This window comes from Rosa rugosa, chromosome 5, assembly GCF_958449725.1.
Source record: "Rosa rugosa chromosome 5, drRosRugo1.1, whole genome shotgun sequence".
NCBI classification, from domain to species: domain Eukaryota; kingdom Viridiplantae; phylum Streptophyta; class Magnoliopsida; order Rosales; family Rosaceae; genus Rosa; species Rosa rugosa.
The window spans coordinates 14,078,315-14,103,987 of record NC_084824.1 but is presented as its reverse complement, the minus strand read 5'-3'; the positions used below and the strand labels follow the sequence as shown (position 1 = coordinate 14,103,987).

The window sequence follows — 25,673 nt, the reverse complement described above, 5'->3', positions numbered from 1 at the left end:
TTTGGCAAAGCTTATAAGCAGTTTAAATTAAAAGCAATGAAGTAGGACTGCAAAAAGCTATTTTTATGTTAAGCTAGCAGAAGCTCACTCAACTTAATTTATGAAAGTATACTTTTTCCCATTTCTAGAGATTTTTTTTCCACTTACCCCATTAAGTTTTTTTCATCCCCTCTTACCCAAAACACTCTAAGGAGGTATTCCCTAATACCCCATTAAGGTTTTTTTTTGTGTTTTTTTTTTTTTTTTTAATACCATTTTACCCTCACCCCTTTGTTACTTAGACAGAGAGAGAGAGAGAAACCATATGATACTTCGCCGGAGCCGGTCACCGGCCGCCGGAATCCGGTCACTGGCCGCCGCCCACTAGACTTTTATGAAAACCTCACCGGAAAGGTTTATTGTCCCCAATAGACATCTATTGCCCCTTAATAGACGTCTATTGCCCCCCAATAGACGTCTATTGGCCCTCAATAAATATTTCAGTTATCGGAATGAGAGCTAATCTCCCTAAATTTAGACAAATAAAACTTTGATAAAAGAAAAAAAGGGGAAGTTTACATCAATTTAAAACGTCTATTGCCCTCAATACCCTTTTCTACAACCTATACCCATCAAAGTTTGATGATGTAATATGAAATGCCCAATCACATATTTGGGCAATCAAATTGTAAGTTTACTAAAAACTTTGGAATGATTTCATGTAGTAAAGGAGAGGCAATACATTTATTTATCATAAAATAAAAGCTTACAAAATAAGAAAATATCAAGAAAATAATAACTTGTGGGTCCTTGATGGTTAACGTGAGATGCTTCTAAAATGGTAAGCTTTCAAAACCAAATCCGGCAACGGTTGGCTTTACCGCAACTCAAAGAAACGACGTCGCACAGAGGTTTGGACTCCTCATCCTCCATTTCTATTAAACCGCCACTAAAACCAGATCTCAGTCTTCCAGTCTCTCTGATCATTCTTCTTCTCACTCACTCCAAAATGGCGAGTCGACTCGTTCTCGTGTTCACACTCGGCACTCTGCTCCTCCTCTGCTCCCGCCCAGCTCTTTGCAAGGACGCCACCGTCGACGACGAGGAGGATCTCAGCTTCCTCGAAGAGCCGACCGAGCAGGGCCACGACGCGGCGCCTCACTATCCAGATCTAGACAAATTCGACGGCGAGACCTACGACGACTTCTCCGATTTCGATGAGGGCACTGGCGATCATGAGGTGTACAAGGAGTCGGAGGTCGACGAGAAGGACGTCGTCGTTTTGAAGGGGGCGTACTTCAACGAGACGATAAAGAAGAACAGCCGAAGAGAGAGTGAGTGTGTGTGTGTGTGCAGATCGCAGAGAGAAGAGAGAGAAAAAGTGAGAGTAGTGGCATGTGTAATTAATTAATTAAGGGCAAAACTGTAATTTTACTTTAAACAGAGTAAGTGTGAATAAAAATTTGTTGCTGGGGTAAGTGAGATTATTTTGGCCAAATTTGGTGCTTTGGGTCAGGGACCCTTTAGACTTTTAGTTTCAAGTTAAGTAAAACACTTTGCCATTTATTTTTAGTACTATAACAGCATAAACTAGCTTATCTTATAAGCACAACTCATATCAAACTAGCCAGTAGTATTCGTTTCTAAATAATGCCCTAATTTGAACGACGATTTAACACTACGTACTCTCTATTATATGGTGTTAAAAGCAGGGCTCCCGGTTTTACTGTTCATTATACTTGTAACATTATCTTCGTATGAATAAATTACTTTATTGGATAAAAAAGAAAGAAAGAGCAAGTTTACCGGTTTCCTGTTTTATTGTTCATTATACTGATATTATTTTAGGATGTTCTCTTATTGCTTATTGTAATATGAGATTTAGGCTCTATGTCTCCCTTTGCATTTTGCAGTTTCATTAATCAAGATTTGAGAACAGCCACACTAGTGCTGTTTAAAAACAAAAAGAAGCAAGTTTACCAATATCTTCCAACTTTGCCTCTCTCAGTCTCTCCCCCAATATGAAGAGAAAGGGACAAAAAGAAAAAGAAAAAATCTTGAAAGAAAAGAAAATCGAGCTTCAAATATTTGGAAGAGAAAAATAGGAAAGAAGGAGGTGTGATTAGGGCGTTGTTGCCGCCATAGCGCCACCCCCGCTTCTTCCCAGCAAATCGCTGACCGCCCTGATTGTTATCTCAAAACGCTCCGTTTAAGACACCTGCAACCACAGAAAAGAGAAAGAGGCCGCCGAAGATGGTGAAGGTGCGGATGAACACGGCCGACGTGGCCGCCGAGGTCAAGTGCTTGCGGCGGCTTATCGGCATGCGCTGCGCCAATGTCTACGATCTCTCTCCCAAGGTCCCTCTCTTCTCCTTCTCCTGCTGTTTAACCCTATGATACAATCTGTGATTTTCCTAATTTGTTTTCGATTTTTACAGACCTATATGTTGAAGCTTATGAACAGTAGCGGCGTCACCGAGTCCGGCGAGAGCGAGAAGGTCTTCTTGCTTATCGAAAGCGGCGTCAGATTGCACACTACTGCCTATGTTCGGTAATTTTTTTTTTTTTTTTTTTTTTTTTTTTTTTTTGTGGTTAATAGTTCATAGTGTTCATGGGCTTTCTGCTTCTGTATTGTAGGGACAAGAGTAATACTCCGTCTGGTTTTACGCTCAAAATAAGGAAGCATATACGAACAAGAAGGCTCGAGGATGTGAGGCAGCTGGGATACGATCGGGTATAACAAAAAGCTCTGGCAATTTGGATTTTTCGAAATATAGTCTTGACATTTTGTGCTTTGGTTAATTTTTGTGTGGCATTTTTGGCAGATTATACTATTTCAGTTTGGATTGGGTGCTAATGCCTACTATGTTATATTGGAGCTATATGCGCAAGGAAATATTATTCTTGCAGATTCCGAATATATGGTCATGACTCTTCTTCGCTCGCATAGGTTAGTGAATCCATTTCCTGTCTCGGTTAATGTTCATGGACATGATGAAGATGCACTTTTATTTAAGATAAAATATCAGTAGCAATCGAGAATCATGTTTTCTAGGCTCTAAGTTTGCTCACTTGTTGATTGAGGGAAACCCAAAGATTTCTGATTTTTGGTTTTCATGTAACAATCATGGACATGAATAAGTATTCTTGCTTTTGCGTGATTAGGGATGCACTGCTATTTGAGTTAGTACTTATCTTAAATATACGTTGCAATCCAAAAGACTTCGGTGTTCTAGCTTCTGATTTTGCTCGCATGTTTACTTCGAGAGAAACCCAAAGACTTCTGATTTTTGGTTTTTCATTTTCTTGTCAAAATATTAATTAGATGGTAAAATCTCATTTTGGTAGGGATGATGACAAAGGGGTTGCAATTATGTCACGCCATCGTTATCCAATAGAGATTTGTCGAGTTTTTGAGCGAACAACCGCTGCAAAGTTGCAGGAAGCCCTTACATATTCCAAGGAACCTGATAACAATGAATCTGTAAAAGATTCTGAAGGTCGAAATGATGCATCTGATGCGCCAAAAGAAAAAAAGGGTGGTCGTAAAGGTGGGAAGCCCATCGAGTCCAGTAAAAAGCCTGGTGATGCTAAAGCCAAACAAGCCACTTTGAAGAATGTTCTAGGGGACGGACTGGGCTATGGACCTGCCCTTTCTGAGCATATTATTTTAGATGCTGGTCTTGTTCCAAATACTAAAGTTGGTAAAGATGAAAAGCTAGATGACAATACACTAAAGCTTTTGCTCGAAGCTGTTACAAAATTTGAGGACTGGCTGCATGATGTTATATCCGGTGAAAAAGTTCCTGAAGGATACATTTTGATGCAGAACAAAAATTCAGGGAAGAATGGTCCCCCATCTGAACCAGGAAGTTCTGGCCAGGTTACCACATGATTTCTTCTTGTGCACAAGATTTTTTTTTTTCTTCTCTTGAATGAAGGATCTACCTTTATAGATTTTCATTATTGTTATCTTATCTAGGATTTCCTGAATCTGTTGTGCAGATATATGATGAATTCTGCCCCATATTATTGAACCAATTCAAGTCGAGGGAGTATGTGCAGTTTGAAACATTTGATGCATCTTTGGATGAGTTCTATAGCAAAATTGAGAGTCAAAGGTCAGAGCAGCAACAAAAAGCAAAAGAGAGCTCTGCCACCCAGAGGCTTAATAAAATCCGCGTGGATCAGGTTTTGTACCTTTTCTATTATTTTACTATTTGCTTTTCAAAGAGAGATTCAAGTCAACTATACTGAATTTAAGATAGCACACAAGTTCAATTAGAGAAGTCCTTTTATCATCCTTCTCTTTCAAGTTGAACTACATAGCAACTTATTGAAATCTTCCATCTCAGTTATTTCAATCCTATATGTAGGAAAATCGTGTGCATATGTTAAGGAAAGAGGTTGACCAATGTGTTAAAATGGCGGAATTGATAGAATATAATTTAGAAGATGTGGATGCTGCTATATTAGCTGTTCGTGTAGCTCTTGCAAAGGGCATGAGTTGGGAGGATCTTGCTCGTATGGTAAAGGAAGAGAAGAAATCTGGAAATCCTATTGCCGGACTCATTGACAAGCTTTATCTTGAAAGGAATTGCATGACATTGCTTTTGAGCAACAATCTTGATGAAATGGATGATGATGAGAAGACTCTCCCTGCAGATAAGGTGTCTTTCGAGCATCTATATTTTCTGCGTCTTCTTTAGATTGAAACAATGTTTCTCTTCATTACAGTCTACTTCCAATAACTTTCTTGTCTCTTATAGGTGGAAGTTGATTTAGCGCTTTCTGCACATGCCAATGCTCGGCGGTGGTATGAACTAAAGAAAAGCAAGGAGAGCAAACAGGAGAAGACTGTAACAGCACATGAAAAAGCATTTAAAGCTGCCGAAAGAAAGACTCGTCTGCAGCTATCGCAGGTAGCTTCTCGTTCTGTGGTTTTAAAGCTGAGATAGCTAATGCTCTATGCAAATCAATAGTATTATCATTGTATTTCAGTATTGTCTGTGGGGCCTGTTCACGGTCTTCATTCAGCCTTGAAGTAGAAACTCTATTAGGTTACAACCGATATTTGAGTTAGTTGAGGTAGAAAATAATGTACTACTTAGATATTTATTTATTTGATTATGGATATTCTAGTCAGTGGTGTCATGAATGGCAGATCAGTGCTCTTCTGTTTTCTGTTGCCTTCATGATGTGGACTCTTTTACAGGTTTTTTTTTTTTTTTTTTTTTTTTTGAATCTTTGTTCTTATTCAAATTTCAAACACAAAAAAAAGAAGGAAAAAGTAACCTCATGTTGGTGTATATGTGTGATGAGAGCAGTCTATCAACATCAATGTGACCACAATGCCAAGCATTTATATTCCTATCTATTTAGCAAGTGATGTATGAGTAATAGAGACAGTTAGCTGTAGATATATGGCGCCGTTATCGGAATCTAATTTTGATATAGCTTTATAATCTCATGACATAAATTGTTTTCAAGTTTTAATCTTGTTTCCTTCAAATAACTCTCAGGAAAAAGCTGTTGCTACCATTTCACATATGCGCAAGGTTCACTGGTTTGAGAAATTTAACTGGTTCATCAGCAGTGAAAACTATTTGGTTATCAGTGGACGTGATGCTCAACAAAATGAGATGATAGTCAAGCGCTACATGTCAAAAGGAGATCTGTAAGTGAATTAGTTATGCTGTCATGATCTTCTTTAACATAAATCAGATATGCAAGCACCGGGTAAAGACAGTTATAGGTTGAAAGTATACAGTTACCAAGACTAGTTCCAACATGCTGAAGTTTATGGTGAAAATTAAAGAACTGCACCTTTTGAGTTTTAACCTAAAATATACAACTGTTCGGAACGATAATATTAGGAGAAAATGTGAGCTTAGGTGCATCATTTAGTTTTGTTAGTCTTGCGATACCTTCTGTTCTTCCTTTAATGTCTTCCCTATGGCTGCCTCTTCTCAGGAACTCCATTGTAGTTGGATATTGATACTTCTTATGTCCTGTTTGTTGATTTTGCCCTACCTCTTTTTATGTTTTCTCCATTTGTTTTCTTTTGATGATTTCCCTTGTCTTCATTACTTCTCTGGCAATCTACTGTAAATCCGGACTCGGCATCTTCTTTCTAATATTGATTTGGTTATGTAACAGGTATGTTCATGCAGATTTGCATGGCGCTTCTAGTACTGTAATAAAGAACCATAGGCCCGAACAACCAGTGCCTCCACTTACTTTAAATCAAGCTGGATGCTACACAGTAAGTCTTTGACCTTCCTAAAATGCTTTCACATTTGGTAGTAGTTTATTGTGTTATAGAGAGGGTTTCATATCATTGGAAGTGTATGACTTAACTATTTTACTGATATTATGATATAGGTTTGCCAAAGTGCGGCATGGGATTCAAAGATGGTCACTAGTGCTTGGTGGGTTTATCCTCACCAAGTCAGTAAAACTGCTCCTACAGGGGAGTATCTTACAGTTGGAAGTTTCATGATTCGTGGGAAGAAGAACTTTCTTCCTCCACACCCTCTGATTATGGGCTTTGGGCTGTTATTTCGGTTGGATGAGAGCTCCTTGGGTTCACATCTGAACGAGAGGAGGGTAAGAGGTGAGGAGGAAGGGACAAATGATGCTGATGAAAGTGGGCCTCTAAGTGAGGTTTCTGATTCTGAATCAGAGAAGGATTTGAGAGAGGAAAAAATTCTAGGGGAATCACAAAGTGAACCAGATTCATCTAAACATGTACATAAACCAGATGATATATCCTCTCAGAATAGCTTACCTACAACCGTTGCTAAACAAGTGGACTCAAATGAAAGTTCCATGAAAACCAGGAACATCTTGAATGATGTTGATCAAGACAACGCAGTTGATGTTGCTGTGAATGGTGTTGCACCTGTCACCGCACAACTTGAGGACCTCATTGATAGAGCTCTTGGGCTTGGATCTGCATCTATGTCTGTTAAAAATTATAAAGTTGAAACCTCTCCAGTTGATTCGGTAGCAGAACAAAATGTTGAAGAGAATAAGGCTACAGTAAAAGAGAAAGCTTATATCTCGAAAGCTGAAAGAAGAAAGCTCAAGAAAGGCCAGTGTGTTCCTGAAGATGTTAAACCGAAAGTAGATAAAGTGAAAGAAAATGTTTCTGTCCGTCAGCCTGAAAAGGAAGCAAATGATAAGAAGCCAGGTGGTGGAAAAACCAGCCGTGGACAGAGGGGTAAACTCAAGAAGATAAAAGAGAAATATGCCAATCAAGATGAGGAAGAAAGAAGGATTCGTATGGCTTTACTAGCCGTGAGTAACTTCATTACCTTTTACATTGGATTTTTAGAACCAATTGATTTTCTTGCCTTGATTCCTTTAAGTTTTATGATCTATAATCTTGCCATTTATGTTGGCTTTTTTTTTGTGACATAAATGAGCGTGAGTGTATTTGTGCACGAGTCATTATAAAATATTAGACCAACATGTCCATATGAATTAAGTATAATAGGTATAACTACATCCTGTGCTATAGTAATATGATTATCAGAATTTACTATAAAACAAAATCAACCCAGTTATAATTTAATATTTGGAATTTTCAGTCTGCTGGAAATGTACAGAAGAAAGGAGAGTCACAAAATGGAGAGATAGCTCAAGTGGAGGACAAGAAACCTGGTATTTTTATTTCATTGTCTTTGTATACTTCCTTTGTTGCCAACTTCAACTGGTTATCTGGTTATCAGTGCTGCTGCCATGGGGCCGTCTATTGATTTTTAAACTTATTTCTTTCTTTTATTGTTTGTGAAAACCAACAGGTCCTGAAGAGGGTGCAAAAATATGTTATAAATGTAAGAAGGTAGGTCATCTGTCCCGAGATTGCCAAGAACATCAAGTTGATACATCAGATAGTCATGCAAATGGTGGAGTTGATCACCCTAATGCCTTGGATAAAACTACTTCTGAACTAGACAAGGTGACAATTGAGGAGGATGATATTCATGAGATAGGTGAAGAGGAGAAAGAAAAATTAAATGATGTGGATTACTTGACTGGCAATCCACTGCCCAGTGATATTCTCTTGTATGCAGTGCCTGTATGTGGTCCTTATAATGCAGTCCAATCTTACAAATATCGAGTGAAGATAATTCCTGGCTCTGTGAAGAGAGGAAAAGGTATTAAATGTTCATCCCATTGTAAATTTTCCGCATACTTTTATGGTGAACTTGCTCCTTTTAATGGCAGTAGGCAGATGTTCCTGCATGTTAGTTTCTGAAATACTGCATTGCTAGGTCAGCAATTATTCATCTTTTTACCATGGATTAATCCCATGGAAGTAACAAATTAGTTTATCCATTTGGGAAAGTGGACTAATATGTGAACTTAGTTTTTTGTACAGCATGTTAAACTGCTTTCTTTCCAAATTTTTGTAGGTGCAAAAACTGCCATGAACTTGTTTAGCCACATGCCGGATGCAACAGCTAGAGAGAAAGAGTTGATGAAAGCATGTACTGATCCTGAGCTGGTTGCCGCAATTATTGGAAATGTGAAGATTACAGCTGCAGGCCTCTCTCAATTGAAGCAGAAGCAAAAGAAAGTCAAGAAGAACGCAGCGAAGTAGGAAGAAGCTATAGACAACCTAGTGCTGCATCAAGTTTTGTAAAGACAGACCACAGTAGTTTTCTGCAATAGGGGTTGCATCCAAAATGTTATTCTACCATACTAACTCTACCGTCTCCCCATGCAAAAGCAGTTAATCCCATATTAGTTAACTTGAATGTCTGACTATCTCTGTGGGTTATGGCTTAGAAAGGAAGATTGATATCAATAATCAAGGGCGTCTTTAATCTTTATGGTTTAATGTGACATACAACACGATATCTTGTCTCAAAATGCTAATAATGACTGGAGGAAACACCCTCTAGTACAGATTTCTATTATCACAAGGATTGACATCGTTCCTTCAAGGTGTAACTGATAAAAGCTACATTTACTCAAAGTGAAAATTAAGTATGAACAATTTGATTACAGCAATGCAAATGTGAATTGACATCTTTCTTTCAAGGTAGGGGCTTTTACAACAATTTCTACAAGAAAATGTAAGCAGAAATTATCCCAAATGCTGAAGAACTCTATTGTCTCATTCAGTCACTACAGTTGAAGGCACATCACTCAAATCTAAACCCTCTACTGGCAGGTCTGAAGTAACTGGGCCTAAGATCCCATCAGAACTTAGGGTTAATCCACTCTGCAAATTAAGGACATAAGCATTAGGTTAATTGATAAAATGGAACTTCCAATATCAAATACTTTTACTATGGAATCAAACTGAATGAAGTGCATCCTACTCTAGTTTGATATCATTCTTTTCACATGTCAATTGCACCAAACCATAGAATCTAGGAAATAATAACCTAACAAGTACCTCTGGCTGGAAACGAAGCATGTCTGCACGAGCCATAGCCTCTGCTTGAGCAATTCTCTGCCTGAATGTCTGAGCCATCTCCTCTGCCTAGTGTGACAGAATCAAAGACATGGTTATTTCTAAGGTTTTACGAGGTAACTACAGCTACAAATATGTTATTATATCAGTATTAAGGAGGAGAAAAAGTGCATATAACAAATTTTAAGCTTTCTTGTCCTCATCTCAAACTACAACAGTAGTCGTGCCAAAAGATCAGACAGCAAAAACGGACCATTGTGGACGTAACAGAGTTTATTATCCAGAAAGTACCTTCTCAAAAACAAGTGTAGGATTCCGAATCATGTCACCAGGAGTCGGTTCTAACTTTTTAGTTGATAGACTTACACGGCCTCTCTCACGGTCATGGCTCAATATCATGACCTACACCAAAAGTATCAATTAGAAAAGTTTAACAGAGACTAAAACTCTTGGCCAATAATGTATGCATTGTATCTATACCTTGAGAGTGTCACCAGGTTGAAGAACTGTTGCAATATCAGAGACTCGGTCATGACTGATCTGACTAACATGAAGAAGGCCATTGATTCCACCAATGTCAATAAATGCACCATATGGCTTCAGGCTCTGCACAGTTCCAAGGACAACTGATCCAATTCCTAGTTGTGCTTGATTGTCTGCCATGGCCTTGCGGTTACTGAGGACAAGCCTAGATTGTTCCTCATCAACCTCCACAAACTTCAGAGGGATATCCTTCTCAATAAGCTCTTCCGCAGTTGATTTCTATAACATACAAAAGTAAATTTGCGGATTCAAATACTGATGCATACTGAGATAAAATACTACAACGTAGAACTATGCTAGTAATTAGAGCTGAATGCTGGGGTGGAGAAGAATATAAGATATTATAGCATAAATTGTTATGGTGAGTTACTGCCTGTTCATTTTGACTCTTATTATACTTAGAACTTACAACTCCATTGTTTTACCACATTACTGAATGCAAAATTTTAGAAAGAAACACAAGTATGAAGCTAACAACAGGCTTAGAAATTTGAGGGTTAAAGAACTAACTGTTGATAACTGCGAGAAAGGAACAAAACCTCGAAGACCTTCCACCACAGCCACCACTCCACCTTTGTTTGCACCAACAACCTGCATAAGCAAATCTTTATTGCATAAATTACGCCAAATACATAACGGAAGTGAAATCAACTCATAACAAGCTGGGAAGCAGATACCCACCCTACCCTTGACAACAACATCCTCAGCTTGGAGCTGTCTACACCTCTCCCACGCAAGCTCAAACTGGATAGTCTTCAAGCTCAAGATCAAGCTATCATCATCCTCATTTTCGCCAATAATTACAAACTCCTCTTTCACACCAGGAACTAACCCTACTTCTTCCACATGCTTTATCTTATGCATACATGCATCTTCCACTTTCAAATGCGCCGAAGACTTTGCAGTAATGTCGACTAATGCCCCCTTGTTATCTGTATGGAAAATCACACCCTTCACCTGAAACACACAAAATCCAGAAAAATCATCAACACAATCTCCCGCTCATTCAAAGCTCACATTCCCAAAACCTTATATAGCAGAAACGGACACAGTCATTGCCATTCTCAATTCACATATTATCCAAACCAAGTGCTTTCTTTTGGGGTTTAAAGGTTATTGTTAGCTGAATAACAGAGACCCAATAGTGAAATTTTTACATAAAAGACAGAAACTTTCTGATACCCAGTAGTGAAATTTTACATAAAAGACGGAAACTTTGTGATACCCAATAGCTGATTTGAGTTGAAAATGAAAAGGGAAGGGCTGACCGACCTTGGTTCCAATCTCGGAATTGAAGTCGTACTTTTCAAGAGCGGTGTAGAAAGAGTCGAGATTGAAAGAGACGCCTTCCATGGGGGCAGTACGGCAGCGTTCCTGTGCGTCTTCGAAGATTTCCTTGAGCTTGAGGCGCTCTTTGGTCTGAGCGTTGGAGATGACTGAAGCAGAGACAATGGGGAGCAGAGTGGTCTTGGTTTGCGTGGGAGAGAAGGGCTTCGAGAGCCGCGAGGTGGAGAGAGGTGAGCATCTCAACCCTGTGAATTGCTGAGCCAAAGACGCCATTTTGGGTGTCTTCTCTGTTTCTCAAGGCACTGTGTTTGTGTCCTTCTTTAACAATTCAAATGGTTTTGGTCTCGCATAGATAAGGCACTGATAGAGAGTAGAGAATTACCTTCAATCCTCCATGGATAATGTAAATACTAAAGGTCATTTTTGGTTATGTTCTTTGAGGTGAGCACAATAACTAAATGGCACCAGTGGTCTAGTGGTAGAATAGTACCCTGCCACGGTACAGACCCGGGTTCGATTCCCGGCTGGTGCATTCGTTTTGCTTACCTTCTTACTTTTCCTTTCCCCCCCCCTCTTTTTTTCTTAACAACTACTATATATGCAAAGGGGTGTTTTGGGTATTTCATTTTAATAAGTAATGATAGTTTTGGAACACGCTTAAAATTTTCTGAGTTTTGATTGGGCTGCCCTACTGTCACGTGGTACGTTTGCCCCATGTAAGAATTTCTCTTGTGTCGTTTGGCATTTCTATCTCAATTTTCTTCTCCTCTTGCTTTAAATTCTTCATTAATTGGCTGTTGAAGGATCACTCATCTCCCCTCATTATACTCATATGGGGTATTCAATTGTTGAAATCTGAACCATTTTTCACCGTATTTGTTAGTTGAAATATGAGTAGTCTCATTCAAAAATACATGATCGACGTTATAAGAAAGGCACCTCATACTGCTACGCATGTTTGAAATGTTACTGCAATATAATTGTGTGTTGCATATTACCTCACTCTTAGTGAAAAACATAAAACTTTGTACAAAAATATGCACTGATATATACAAATATATATAATTTTTAATGCTTGGAATCCAGTAGGAGGATAGGTCATCCCGCCTTTTAGTCTAATTATTATTGGAAATGGTTAACCACCACATAATAAAAACATGGATAAATTTCAGTTTAGTACCATGTGGTTTGGGGGTAACATCATGTCAGTCCTTGCTCTTTCAATTTGATCAGCAACACCCCTGTGCTTTCAATTTCAATCAGCCGTGCCCAAATTTTACTGTTCCGCCCAATTTGAACGTTAACTTTGATTGGATTGACAAAGTAAAATTTGGACGGAACAGTAAAATTTGGGCACGGCTGATTGAAATTGAAAGCACAGGGGTGTTGCTGATCAAATTAAAAGAGCAGGGACTAACATGATGTTACCCCCAAACCACAGGGTACTAAACTGAAATTAATCCTAAAAACATACTTAAAGGAAAAGAAACGGAGCTTAAGAGCACATACTGTGCATGCTTCTTTTTGTTCTACTCTTTCAAAATAAGCTCACTGAGATAAGCAGTATAATTTCTATGTTGCATATCACCTAACTCTAACCCCATACAAATATTATAAAATATTGTATATGTCTTGCGCAATCCATTAGTAAAAAACATAAAACTCTGTACAAAAACATATACAGAGATTAAGAGTATTGAAATTGATTAACTACCACAAAAATAAAAACATATTTAATGGAAAAGAAACAGAGCTTAAGAGTACATACTGTGTATGCTTCTTTTTGTTCCACTCTTTCAAAATAAGTTTACTGAGATAAGAAGTGTTCATTGTTTCTGGTGGCTTTCTCCGGGTACCTCACACAGAATGCTATACCGCCTGGGGTACCGATCCAACTCCTAAATCCTGTATCAAGAACACACGCTTAGAGGGGTAAACCGTACCGGACGGTTTACGCCTCTCCGATGCTTGAATGAGAAATCAATATGGATGTGTATCAAGTAAATAGTGGACAAAAGGAGTTATTACCCGTAAAAGGTGGTTGTGCTAATGTCTTTATACTCGAGCATGTGAAGGGAGTCTCCCCCATCCTCGATGTGGGACACTAGTTGTTCTTCTGATGCCATATCAGTCCTCCTGTTGTGTAAATAGTTGGGCTGTGTTGGCCTTGCCCAGGGCCCCGGGTGCCCGGGGTGGCATCCTAAATGAGCCCCGCCATGGTGGGTCGTGAACCCGGCCCATGGCATAGTACATGGGAGTACCGATGGGGCCCAGCCGATAGTGCCAAACTTAGCTGAGACTTCCCTAGTATGTACAAGTACCCCAAGTTCCCGTTCAAGATGTTTCTTGGGTGGGGACTTATTATTATTGTCTCGGAAGTTTGGCACTAGTGTGCCTATAGGGAGTCCCCAAAGTTCCCGTTCAAGGGATATCTTGAGCGGGTTACGCTGTAGGTAGCTAATCTACGCGCTGTGATAGGGTGAGGGTTGAGCCTCCGGTACCCAATGGGGTAGAGAGGACTTGACTCTGATACCCGATGGGGTAGAGGATGTGATCCTCCGGTACCCAATGGGGTAGAGAGTGTCACACCCCCAAACTTGAGACCAATATTGTACTGAAATATGGTACCCGAATTTGGGATGTGAGCCAAACTAAATAGAACTTCCTTTTTGAAAGAAAGTAAAAGACTATATATAGATATATCTGAATAGTACTTTTATTAGAAAATGACATCATTATTTGTACAATACCAAAGTTTAGCAAAATATATTACAGTACTCATTCTCTTGAAATAGTAGTAGGAAAAAAACTTTCTTTTATTTAGTAGGTTCATCCCCTTTTTCCCCATGCATCTACTCGTTACCTGAAAACATGAAGGTGTAGCATCATGAGTAACACAGACCCAGTAAGTACAGCTTACATTCTTATACTAATGTGTCTTATAAGAAATCAAAACTGAACAACCAAGTAAAAATGTACCGAGAACCATTTATATGTTCACACCAAATCTTAAGTATGTATTTGTATACACACAACAGACACATATATCAATATTTGTAAAACTCATAATAATATCACATAGTCACATCTCTTTTATCGAATCAACAAATACTGCAGCAATAATAGGTGCAAATAACCTCAAAACAATGCATGCTCGATTCTCTTTTCACTTAACACCATAACATATTAACAATATATCACAGATAGATATTTGATCAAAACAATATAAGTACACTTTTCATTTTAGTGAATTCTCGGATTAACTGGTAACAAATCATAAATCCACGTGTTAGGGTCCATAATACCAAAACACGGGAAACCACATGCTAGGGTCCATAATACCAAAGCATGGGTAAGCCGCAGCATACCAGGGTCCAACGTACTATACCCAAGTATGTATACTCAAAGTAAGCAACCTTCCTAAGAGTATAATAGTGCACTATCTGAAGGGACTAGGGCCCAGGCTTAACGTCTCATAACACCAAAACACATTTACCAGTAATTCACTTAAGCACGGGGATGTAGATAACATCCGGCTTCACAATTGTACTTCTCAGACATAATCAAATTCACAAAATACAATCTTTATAAATTATAGATCATAATATATGTATATGTACACACACATATAGAGACATACATATATTCAGGAATAACCTCATCTGAAAACATATGTAGCATAATTATATAACACAAATAAGTAAATTCACTAGCAAACAACATAATTAAAAATAAGCTAATTAAAAATAAGCTTATACATAACTGAAATCAAGTAAAATATGTAATAATAAAGTACAAGCATATAAACAAGCTTACATAAGTAAATATAACTGAAATTGTGTGGACAAATTAATATATATACATAAATATATATATATATATATATATATATATATATATATATATATATCTATAATTAAACTTGAAAGTAATTGTGCAATAAAGGTACTGCAAATTAAACTTGAAAGTAAATGTGCAATAAAATAAAGGTACTGCAAATTAAACTTGAAAGTAAATGTGCAATAAAATAAAGGTACTGCAAATTAAACTTGAAAGTAAATGTGCAATAAAATAAAGGTACTGTAAATTAGAAGTAGTAAAAGAATATTAGTTAGTAGTCAAAGAGTTAGTAGTCCTCTTTTCATAGTGTTAGAAATCTTAGTCCGAAGTGTCCATTCGTCAATCAAAATAATAGTACCAAGTACTGTCAACTTTCTGTTTTTATAACTTGTTCAATTCATGTCCGAAATAGTCAAGTGAGGACACCAAGTCATAGGATTTTTCATAAGGAATTCAATGGAATAAGTCATGTAGTCCAGATCAGAGTGATATAGTCCATAAATGGTAAAAGAACCATAACAGTGCTGAAACCGATATTTTTGAAACTGACCTTTGATGTTTAAGTCTTTACGTACTGTGTATTTTACCATTACTTCTCAAACTTTCCAGAATAAAAGTAGAGGTCCTAAGCTTCAAATTGATATAAAGTTTGTAGAAAATGGATAAGAAATGAGGGAGATATGAATTTTTGAAGTTGTGATGGCGGTATGAGATTTCCAGCTAGTTTAAAAATTGAAAACTTTGATTAGCCATAACTTCTTCATTTCTTAACCTTTTTTAGTGATTCAAAAGCCTAAACTGAAGGATTTTTCATGAATAAACTGAAAATATAATTAGTTTTGACAAGATTAACTTTTATCAAACACGAAAATATATGACTGCAGCAAAACAGATTCTTTTCCATTTTATCATCGGTTATGCACTTTGATAAATCTTAAAGGCAAAAGAATATAGGAATGTATTCATGTACTTACTTAAGAAACTCAGAAGTGAAGTGAAGATTTTGGTCTTGGATCCAAGCTTGGACTTCTTTGAGAAAAACAAAGGGAGTTTCTTGAAAGAAAAGGATGAAGGATTTGTGAGGTGAGTTTTCTCTACAACTAAGACTTCCAAATCAGTTTTGCACTTGATCTTAAGGCTTGAAGGAAAAATGATTCAGCTTCATGTTTATAAAGACTAGAAAGATGCATTAATAATTAATCTTTAGCATCTTACTTGTAAGTCAAAAGTGAGTTGAAAGTCTACAAAGCATTTACAAGGAAATTTCCAAGAAATTTCCAAGGAATGTTATGGTTGTTAGAAAGAAAAATCAGATTAGTTCTTCTAGATGTATTGGCATTTGAATCATGTATACATATATACACATAGATATACACATAGATACACATTTTCTCAAACTAATACGAAGATTGATATGTCATTTCGTAAGATTCAAAATATGTGTTAGCAATAACTAGTACTAAAATGACATGCATCACAAAAATAATATAGGTAATAGTATTGGGCTCAATAACAAATATCGAGTGTACACAAGAAATACGAACTAAGGTATTTTAGTAAGTTCCTAGAACTCTATTATAACTTGTAAGTATAGCATGTGGTATCATCGGTTTCTAAACGGGAAAATAAATGCTTAGAAGATACTTGGATTATTTCTAAGTTTAAGGTATCTTAGAGTGCTCTACAGTGATACTAAGTTTCGGGTTATTACAGAGAGGACCTGACTTTGATACCCGATGGGGTAGAGAGAGACCTTGGCTCTGATACCAGATGGGGTAGAAGATGTGAGCCTCCGGTACCCAATGGGGTAGAGAGGACTTGGCTCTGATACCCGATGGGGTAGAGAGAGACCTTGGCTCTGATACCTGATGGGGTAGAGGATGTGAGCCTCCGGTACCCAATGGGGTAGAGATGACTTGACTCTGATACCCGATGGGGTAGAGGATGTGATCCTCCGGTACCCAATGGGGTAGAGAGGACCTGACTCTGATACCCGATGGGGTAGAGAGAGACCTTGGCTCTGATACCAGATGGGGTAGAGGATGTGAGCCTCCGGTACCCAATGGGGTAGAGAGGACTTGGCTCTGATACCCGATGGGGTAGAGAGAGACCTTGACTCTGATACCCGATGGGGTAGAGGATGTGAGCCTCCGGTACCCAATGGGGTAGAGAGGATTTGGCTCTGATACCCGATGGGGTAGAGAGAAAACTTGGCTCTAATACCCGATGGGGTAGAGGATGTGAGCCTCTGGTACCCAATGGGGTAGAGAGGACTTGGCTCTGATACCCGATGGGGTAGAGGATGTGAGCCTTCGGTACTCAATGGGGTAGAGAGGACTTGGCTCTGGTACCCGATGGGGTAGAGAGAGAACGTGACTCTGATACCCGATGGGGTAGAGGATGTGATCCTCCGGTACCCAATGGGGTAGAGAGGACCTGACTCTGATACCCGATGGGGTAGAGGATGTGAGCCTCGTGGTACCCAATAGGGTAGGCGGTGCATGTTAGCCACGTGGGGCAGACTGAGTGCAATAAATGCCCGTCCCCACAACTGACGGTTTTCGAGACGTGGGACACGTGTAGTGATCTTGTGGTTGAGGGCTTTTCGTCTTCAACAGCCTGATGCTTTGGAGATTGAATTTAAGAGGGAAACAGACTGTTTCCCTTCTCACTTTTTCCAAAATTATGAGAATTTGCGAGTTTTGCGTTTTACCTTCTCGCTGTGTGCTTCTGTTGCTGTGAGGAGTGAAGACGAAAGCCCTGAGGTGCGATCGTAGAGAAGGCCTTGGCCGGATTAGCGACCGCAGGAAAAGAGGTAAGAGAATGTGGTTTGGTTTTTGGTTTTTCTTGTGTTTTTTTTTTTTTGCGTTTCTGGGTTACTCAGAATAAGCAATATGTGAAAGTGGGTAGGAATTGCTACGGCTGACTGGGTGTTTATGGATTTTCCTTGAATTTCTGGGTTTTTGTTTGAATTTCTGGGTTTTTTCTGGGTTTTTCTGGGTTTTTGCTTGAAGTGGGGAGTGATCCGCGCTTCAACATGGTCTTAGATCTGGCTAGGCTAACCCTTGTGCTTCTGATTCCAGATATATCGAGTTTTGAGGTCCCCGGTATCGTAGTTAGGATGGAATCAGAAACCAAGGATGGGGATGCGGGATCGTCGTACCAGTCCTCTGCCAGGCAAGCTGAAGTGGACATCGATCGGTACTTAGCGCACGTAAGTCAATTAGCAGAGAATACCGGATCCTCGACTGGGGTGTTCTCGGAGAGCAGTGAGGAGTCCGACGAGGGTGAGAGCGAGGGAGGGTCGGCGGAGGCCCCGGTAGTCACGGTGGCAATTCCCGAGGGCATACCGAAGCCTAGGTATACACTCGCGGACGGGACCGTATGCGACGAGCCCGGGAGAAGTATGACGATGAAGGAGATCCTCGCCATACGACTGAAGTGGGGAATACCGGATGCAGTAGAGCTTAGGCCTCTCAAGGAAGGAGAGATGGCAGCAAATCCTGCCCCGGGGTGGGTGGCGCTGCACGAGAACCAGTTCCACCAAGGGTTATCGCTACCTCTGCCCCGGTGCCTACAGTATCTACTGCGGATGCTGAACCTGTCACCGGGGCAGTTGACCTCGAATGCCATTCGCCAAATATATAGTATGTTGGCCATGTGGGACTTGTGCCAACAAGGGTGGCCTTCCGTAAATGAATTCCGCGCGGTGCACAGGGTTCTGTACTCGAGGAAGCTGTCCTGTGCGGGTACGGTGACATTTGCTGCTAGGGACTACGAACCACTAGTTACCGATATGCCTTCCTCGATGAGCAAAAGATGGAGGAATAAAGTATTTCTAGCTGGGGGCCGGTGGCAAATTAAAAATAAGAAGTGGCAGTTGACCGGTACCTTCCAAGCCATCGGGGACCAGGCCTACACTTTGTCTGAGGTAGAAAGGAAGAGGATAGCCCGGGTATATGCCGTTTGGAATGAGAAGGAGAGGAGCTCTTATAGATTCATCCGGCACTCTATACTTTATAGGCTAGGACTAGGATGGCTTCCCGGTGAGGCTAAAAGGTTTTTTTTGTTTGTTTTTTTTTTTTGCATGTCACCCTGTCCTTTTTCCTTGACTAACTTCGAACTGATTGCAGTGAAAGCACCGAAGAGGAAACCCCGGAAAGGCAAAGAGGAGGACAAAATGGATGATAATCAGCTGATGGATATGCTGATGGGCCAGGGAGAAGACGCCCTTCACATCGAAGTCGACCTAGGGTCGAAAACTACGGGTCGGTCCGTTGAAGAAACCCTACTGGAGCTTACTGATGCGGGGTATGGGGAACCTGATCCTGAAGCTCCCGCGACCCAAGTCGTGCAGCCATCGGTTGCTGACGTCATTACCATTGCTGACACCGGAAAGGAAAAAGCATCGGCCTCCGTGTCTATTTCTTCCCGCTCCACCGGTAGTGATGAGGCCTTGCTTCCAAGTGAGAAGAAGAGATCTCACAAGCATCGACACCGAAGCGAGAAGCACGAGGTGACGTATACCGGCCGGGACGTTAAGGGATCTGGTGCTAAGAGACAGAAGAAGGATCACCCGGGACCTGAGTCGTTGCCATCGCTTGCCCTTCTTTCCCCTGCCCTTCCGGTAATCCCCAAGAAGCCCATCAAGCAGCTGCTGAGTGAGTATGGGGTTGCCGATGAGAAGTTCGTGCGGTCCATGCTTAGTGACCTGAAGGACATTGATCTCGACCGGGTGCGGGCCAATGACAATACTCCCAAAGAGAATCGCCGTCTTGCCCGGGAATCCATGATGCGGGTATGAGTTTGCGTTACCCTTGTAGCTGTTTATTACTATATATACATTTTAATCGGTGCGTTTGCAGGCACTCTTCAATGTGTACGCGGTGGATGCCAGCGAGGAAGATACTCAACTGAAGGAGGAGGTTAGCAATCTCTTCGGGCAGGTGAAGTATCTTCATGGCGAGAAGGCCAAGCTGGAGAAGGAGCGAGACTCCTTGAAGAAGAAGATTGAGTCTTTGACTCCCCTGGTTGCCGAGATGGATGCGGCCAAGCAGCGAATCGCGGAGCTTGAAGGTGAAATTTCTGAGGCCCGGGAAGAGGTGAAAAGTGCCCGAGACTCCGAAAAAGAGGCTGCGGAGTCTGCCACATCCTGGAAGGAGAGAGCAGACTACCTGGAGGAGCGCCTTCCAGCGGAGAAGCATGAGGCCGTAGAGGAGTACAAGGGCTCCGAAGAGCTTATTGCTATGCTGGCTGCTGCCCAAGACAAAGCTGTTATCATGAAGTTCAAGGAGTGGGTGGCGGCCGGGTACTTGGACGAAGCCAAATTCAGGCGGGGCCTTCTTGAGAAGAAGAAGAAAGACAAGGAGGCGGCAGCCAGGTCTGGTGCCGGTGGATCCCAGAGTACCGGTGGCGAGCAGTAGTACTGGCATTATTTTTTTTGTATATGATGCTTTTTTTTTTTTTTTTTTTAGTAGAAGTTATCCTTGTCTTGAACAATGGCGTAATTCCTGTGCTTGGTAATCCAGGCCTTTGTGGATTAAAATTTTTTGAGTTTGAATGGGAATTGGAAAGGAATTAAAATTTCTAGGATTTTGTACCTTGAGCGTTTACCTGCATCACTTATTACTGGAATAGTGTAACTGACAATAGCTATGTCCGGGAATGTCCGGGGTAGGTAAAAAAAAAAGCTAGAAATGGTCTGAATAATTCATTTTTCCATTCAAATACCACATGGTGGTTAAATACAGAATGAGTACCCGATGGGTAGATTGCCATAACTGTATGGTCAAAAAGCAAAAGCTAGGACAAGATGCTCCCGGAGCTACTTGTAATAGTACCGCAGGCGCTGGGTATTCCATGGATGCCTGGAAACAACCCCGTTCATGTCCCGGATGAAAAAGGTTGCGGGGCCTACCTCTTCAATGATCTCGTAAGGGCCTGTCCATGATGGATCCAGTCCCCGGGGCTCTGGGTAAACCTGCTTCATGACCCAGTCCCCCAACTTCAGTGTCCGGGATTGTACCTTGGCATCGTAGTAGCGGGCTATCCTCCGCTTGTTGGCCAAGTTATGCATGTGTGCCACATCCCTTCGTTCCTCGAGTAGATCAGCATCGAGCTGTAGGCCTTCTGAGTTGGTACCCGCATCAAAGTATTCGATCCGGGGACTCTGTATTTGTGTTTCAATAGGGAGTACCGCTTCTGACCCGAAAGCCATGCAGAAAGGGGTCTCTCCCGTGGCCTCTGTTGTTGTAGTCCGGATAGCCCACAACACCTCCGGGAGTTTAGCAGCCCAAAGGCCCTTGGCCTCGTCGAGCTTCTTTTTCAGTATTTTCTTGATTATCTTGTTGACAGCTTCGACCTGACCGTTGGTCTGGGGGTGAGCCGGGGATGCATAGAGGATCTTGGTGCCCAGGTTTTCTGTGTAAGCCCTCAATTCATCATTGTCAAACTGGGTACCATTGTCCGTGACTATAGTGTCCGGGACTCCAAACCTGCAGTAGATGTTCCTCCACAGGAAATTTTTTACCTTTTCCGTGGTGATGGCGACAAGAGGTTCTGCTTCAACCCACTTTGTTTGATAGTCCACAGCGACGATTGCGTATTTGAATTGTCCCACTGCTGTGGGGAGTTTACCAATCAAGTCCAAACCCCACTGACAGAACGGCCATGGTGCAAGGAGGATGGAGAGGGCTATGGGCGGTGCCCTTGGGATATTTGCATACATTTGGCACTTGTGGCAAGAATTGGATATTGTTTGGGCTAGGGCCGACATGGTTGGCCAGAAATATCCTGCCTTAAGGGTCTTGTGTGCGAGGGATCGGGCTCCGGCATGGTTACCGCATACACCAGCATGTATGTCCTTCATTATTTTGTGACCCTCCTCCGGCGTTACACACTTCAAACTGGGGAAGCAGTGGCCTCTCCGGTATAATTTGCCATTCATGATCGTGTATCGAGTTGACCTTAACTGCAGTCTTCTGGCCTCGACCTTATCATCCGGTGCTAGGCCGTCGACCATGTATTTCAAAATTGGGTCCATCCACGAAGTTGTGTGATCCACAGCGAATATTTCTGACACCGTTTTAGAAGTGCTGGGTTTCTCGAGTATTTCGACTTTAGTGGCTCCATAGGTAGGACTTGGGGAAGTTGATGCAAGCTTAGCAAGGGCGTCTGCCTTGTCGTTTTCTGCCCTCGGTATTTGGGTAAAAATGTAGGAGGTAAATCTCTGCACTAATGCCCGAGCCAGAGCCTGGTAAGAGGACATGTGGGGCTCCTTTGCCTCGAAGTTACCGCTGACCTGGTTTACGACTAACTGGGAATCACTGAATATACTAAGGTGCTGCACCCCTAGTTCCCGGGCGATCTGCAGACCTGCTATGAGTGCCTCGTACTCTGCGGTGTTGTTGGATGCTTTGAAGGCAAATTTGAGGGCGTACTCGTAGACTTGATCGTCCGGGCTAATTAGCAGGATACCGGCTCCACTTGTTTTCTTGTTGGATGCGCCGTCAACATATAATCGCCAAGTGCTTGGTGGAGGTGGATCCGGGGCTAGTGGTTCAGGTGATTCCAGGGACGGGTTATGGGAGGGAATCGCCTTAGAAATAAAATCTGCCGCTGCCTGGCCCTTAATAGCTGTCCGGGGTTGGTACTTGATATCGAACTCTCCCAGCTCGATGGCCCATTTAATTAACCTGCCCGATGTCTCTGGTTTCTGCAAAACCTGCCTCAGCGGGTGATTAGTGAAAACGGTGATTGAGTGTGCTTGGAAGTAATGCCTAAGCTTCCGGGCCGATACCAGGAGGGCCAGTGCTATTTTTTCAATGTCCGGGTACCTGGATTCTGCACCAGTGTACCCTTTTCCAGCATAGTACACCGGGTACTCGCAATCGGAGTCCTTCCTAATCAGAGCTGAGCTTACAGCCGTTGAAAATGCCGCCAGATATATGTAGAGCATTTCTCCTGGAACAGGTTTGGAAAGTAGAGGTACCTCTGATAAGTACGCCTTCAAGCCAATAAAAGTAGTCTCGTGCTCAGCTGTCCAGGCTATTACCTCGACGTGCTGGGTTTTTAGCAGTTTGAAGAAAGGAGTACACTTGTCCGTCAGCCTGGAGATGAATCTTGATAGGGCGGCTACCTTGCCTGTAAGAGATTGAACCTCGTTCCGGTAGGTTGGGGATACCATGTCTAATATAGCCTGCACCTTCTCCGGGTTGGCCTCGATTCCCCTGTGGCTAATGATGTACCCGAGAAACTTTCCTACCTCCACCCCGAAGATGCACTTCTGCGGGTTAAGCCGCATACCATTGCGTAATATGATGGTGAAGACGATTGACAAGTTGGTTACGTGGTCCTCCGGAGTTAAACTTTTTACTAGCATATCGTCCACGTAAACTTCCATGATGGTACCGATAACCTCCTCAAACATAGAGTTGACAAGTCGCTGATAAGTGGCACCTGCGTTCTTTAATCCGAAAGGCATGACCTGGTAACAATAGAGACCTTTGTCTGTGGTAAAGGCAGTGTGCTCCTCGTCTGCCGGGTTCATTCGGATTTGGTTGTACCCACTGAACGCATCCATGAAACTGAGCAACCGGTACCCAGCAGTGGAGTCGATTAGTTGGTCAATTCGCGGGAGCGGGAAGCTATCCTTGGGGCATGCCCGGTTGAGGTTTGTGTAGTCCACACACATGTGCCATGATCCCTGAGATTTCTTTGGCACCATGACCACGTTGGCTAACCACCGGGGATACGTTACTTCCCTGACAAAGTTGATGGCCATCAACTTCTTTACTTTAGCCTGGATAGCCCGATACTTATCGTGTGTGAAGGCCCTCCTGTTTTGTCTTACCGGTGCTGAATAAGGGACGATACTAAGATTGTGCGTGGCTATCTCCATTGGTATACCGGGCATGTCCTCATACGACCAGGCGAATGCAGATGAGTTTGAGCGGAGGAACGAGATCAACCTTTCCCTGATAACCGGAGACAGTTTAGTGCCTATCTTAACAGTCCCGTCCGGGAACTTCTCTGATAGCACCACCTCCTCAATGTCCTCTACGGCACCGGGCCGTTCTTCGTTTGAATCGGTATCATCCCTGGGATCCTCGTACCTGTCTGCCAGAGGGTTAGTAGCCACGGGCAACATCTTAAACTTTCCCCTACCACGAGATACGGTCAAAGAATAGCATTTCCTTGCCGCGGCCTGGTCACCCCGGATCGTAGCAATGCCGACCGGGGTTGGCACTTTCATCATCAGCATGTGACCTGCAATGAAGGTTTTCAGACGCCAAAGTGCCGGTCGGCCCAGGATAGCATTATAGGATGAGACGCAGTCCACCACGATGAACTCTGTTTTGATGGTTGAACAATTTGGACTTTCGCCTACCGTGATCGAGAGGTAATCTGATCCGAGTGGTTGGACGATATCCCCTGAGAAGCTAATGAGGGGCTCGTTATCCTGCGACAGCTTGGCTCTCCCTCTGTTCAAAGCTTTGTACGCATCGCGAAATAATACGCTAACTAAGGCCCCGGTGTCCACGAGCACCCGGGACATTATATAATGGTCCATTTGGAGCGTGATTAAGAAGGGATCATCATGGGGATTCTTCAGATCGGCTTCCTCCTCCTGCAGGAATGTCACCGATGTCCATCCGGTACCACCGTCTTGCCGCGGGGCCTTGTTGTTAATGTCTAAAAGTTCGGCGGTAGCTGAACCTTTGTTAACGCTGATCCGGTGGGCGGATCGATACTTGTGACGTTCTCAAAGCCTCCGCTACCTGTCAAGTAAAATACAAAGAGCGTCAGAGGGAGACCGCGTTGGGCGGTCTTCAACTCTCCGATGCCTAAGTTAGTCAATGTATTTATGTTGACAAAGTAACAGTAGGTAAGTATTGAATGCGTAATTAATGAGGAGAGAGGAGAGAACCTTTTATAGGTGAGGAAGAGGTTGATCTTCTCTTTGTTTTCGATGTGGGACTGATGTGCTTCAGTCCCCAGCTCTGGGAGCTTCTGATGCTACCTTGGCGCGGCGCGTGGCGGCGCGTTGGCGGTGATCTGGGGGTGATCCGCCGCCGAGGTTGTAGCCCGCCTGGCGGTGTGTTTGCATGTCATTCCTTTGGTTGGAATTAGTACCTTTGGCGGTCGAATGAGCGTGGCCCATTATAGCTAATTATGCTTGCAAATGTACATGTGTGTACAAGTCCCCCAATTCCCCAGTCAAGGAGGGCAATCTTGGTTGGGGAGTTGTTCGGCGGTTCGAAGCGTTTTCTTCCGCTAGGCTTGCAAGAGCATAATTAGCGTCAGTGCGTTGTCAACCATGGATTTTACTGAGCAAACGCTTTATACCCTTTCGGGTGGGCCTCTGCTAGGCCCCCCAGGGAGTCCCCCACTCCCCGGCTAAGATAGACCTCCGGATGGTCTGTAAATTGTTTGTTGAGGGGGAGCTGCGCGGAGCAGAAGGTGTTGGGTAGCGAGCCCAATCTTTAGCACCCAAGTGACGGGGGTCAACGTGCCTGATCAGGGCCGTCGTAGATTGTTGACACAAGTCCCCGTGTCCCGTAGGGACCGTCTGACGGTAACGCCGCGTGGC

The 25,673-nt window shown here is 42.2% G+C and overlaps 2 protein-coding genes and 1 non-coding gene across 3 annotated transcripts; 2 read left to right on the top strand and 1 right to left on the bottom strand.

Annotated features, from left to right (window-relative positions):
* The first annotated feature begins 1,994 nt into the window (after positions 1 to 1,994).
* LOC133712577 (uncharacterized) lies at positions 1,995 to 8,822 on the top strand. Its single transcript, XM_062138678.1, has 14 exons — positions 1,995 to 2,337; positions 2,418 to 2,530; positions 2,617 to 2,713; positions 2,805 to 2,929; positions 3,328 to 3,862; positions 3,985 to 4,170; positions 4,356 to 4,649; positions 4,749 to 4,901; positions 5,502 to 5,656; positions 6,139 to 6,244; positions 6,364 to 7,281; positions 7,575 to 7,647; positions 7,788 to 8,144; positions 8,403 to 8,822. The coding sequence occupies exons 1-14, from the start codon at positions 2,233 to 2,235 to the stop codon at positions 8,588 to 8,590; spliced, it is 3,405 nt and encodes a 1,134-aa protein (XP_061994662.1). The 5' UTR covers positions 1,995 to 2,232; the 3' UTR covers positions 8,591 to 8,822.
* Positions 8,823 to 8,862: 40 nt separating this feature from the next.
* LOC133712578 (small ribosomal subunit protein bS1c) lies at positions 8,863 to 11,612 on the bottom strand. The gene is made up of 7 exons (XM_062138679.1): positions 11,228 to 11,612; positions 10,637 to 10,912; positions 10,466 to 10,546; positions 9,893 to 10,174; positions 9,704 to 9,814; positions 9,395 to 9,481; positions 8,863 to 9,217 (listed from the first exon to the last, which is right to left on the bottom strand). Exons 1-7 carry the CDS (start codon positions 11,513 to 11,515, stop codon positions 9,110 to 9,112), a joined length of 1,233 nt encoding a protein of 410 aa, XP_061994663.1. The 5' UTR covers positions 11,516 to 11,612; the 3' UTR covers positions 8,863 to 9,109.
* A 91-nt stretch (positions 11,613 to 11,703) lies between these two features.
* On the top strand, positions 11,704 to 11,774 carry TRNAG-GCC (transfer RNA glycine (anticodon GCC)). Its single transcript has one exon. It is a non-coding gene; the product is annotated as a tRNA-Gly (tRNA).
* The last annotated feature ends 13,899 nt before the right edge of the window (positions 11,775 to 25,673 follow it).

Bases quoted from the DNA above. Each gene is read 5' to 3' on its own strand.
- LOC133712577 (XM_062138678.1), top strand. From the start codon at position 2,233: ATGGTGAAGGTGCGGATGAACACGGCCGACGTGGCCGCCGAGGTCAAG. The intron at 4,171-4,355 runs GTTTTGTACCTT...TCCTATATGTAG, and splicing joins ATAAAATCCGCGTGGATCAG to GAAAATCGTGTGCATATGTT. The intron at 4,650-4,748 runs GTGTCTTTCGAG...TGTCTCTTATAG, and splicing joins AGACTCTCCCTGCAGATAAG to GTGGAAGTTGATTTAGCGCT.
- LOC133712578 (XM_062138679.1), bottom strand. From the start codon at position 11,515: ATGGCGTCTTTGGCTCAGCAATTCACAGGGTTGAGATGCTCACCTCTC. The intron at 10,913-11,227 runs GTCGGTCAGCCC...TGTGTGTTTCAG, and splicing joins ATTCCGAGATTGGAACCAAG to GTGAAGGGTGTGATTTTCCA. The intron at 9,482-9,703 runs GTACTTTCTGGA...CTGTCACACTAG, and splicing joins CTACACTTGTTTTTGAGAAG to GCAGAGGAGATGGCTCAGAC.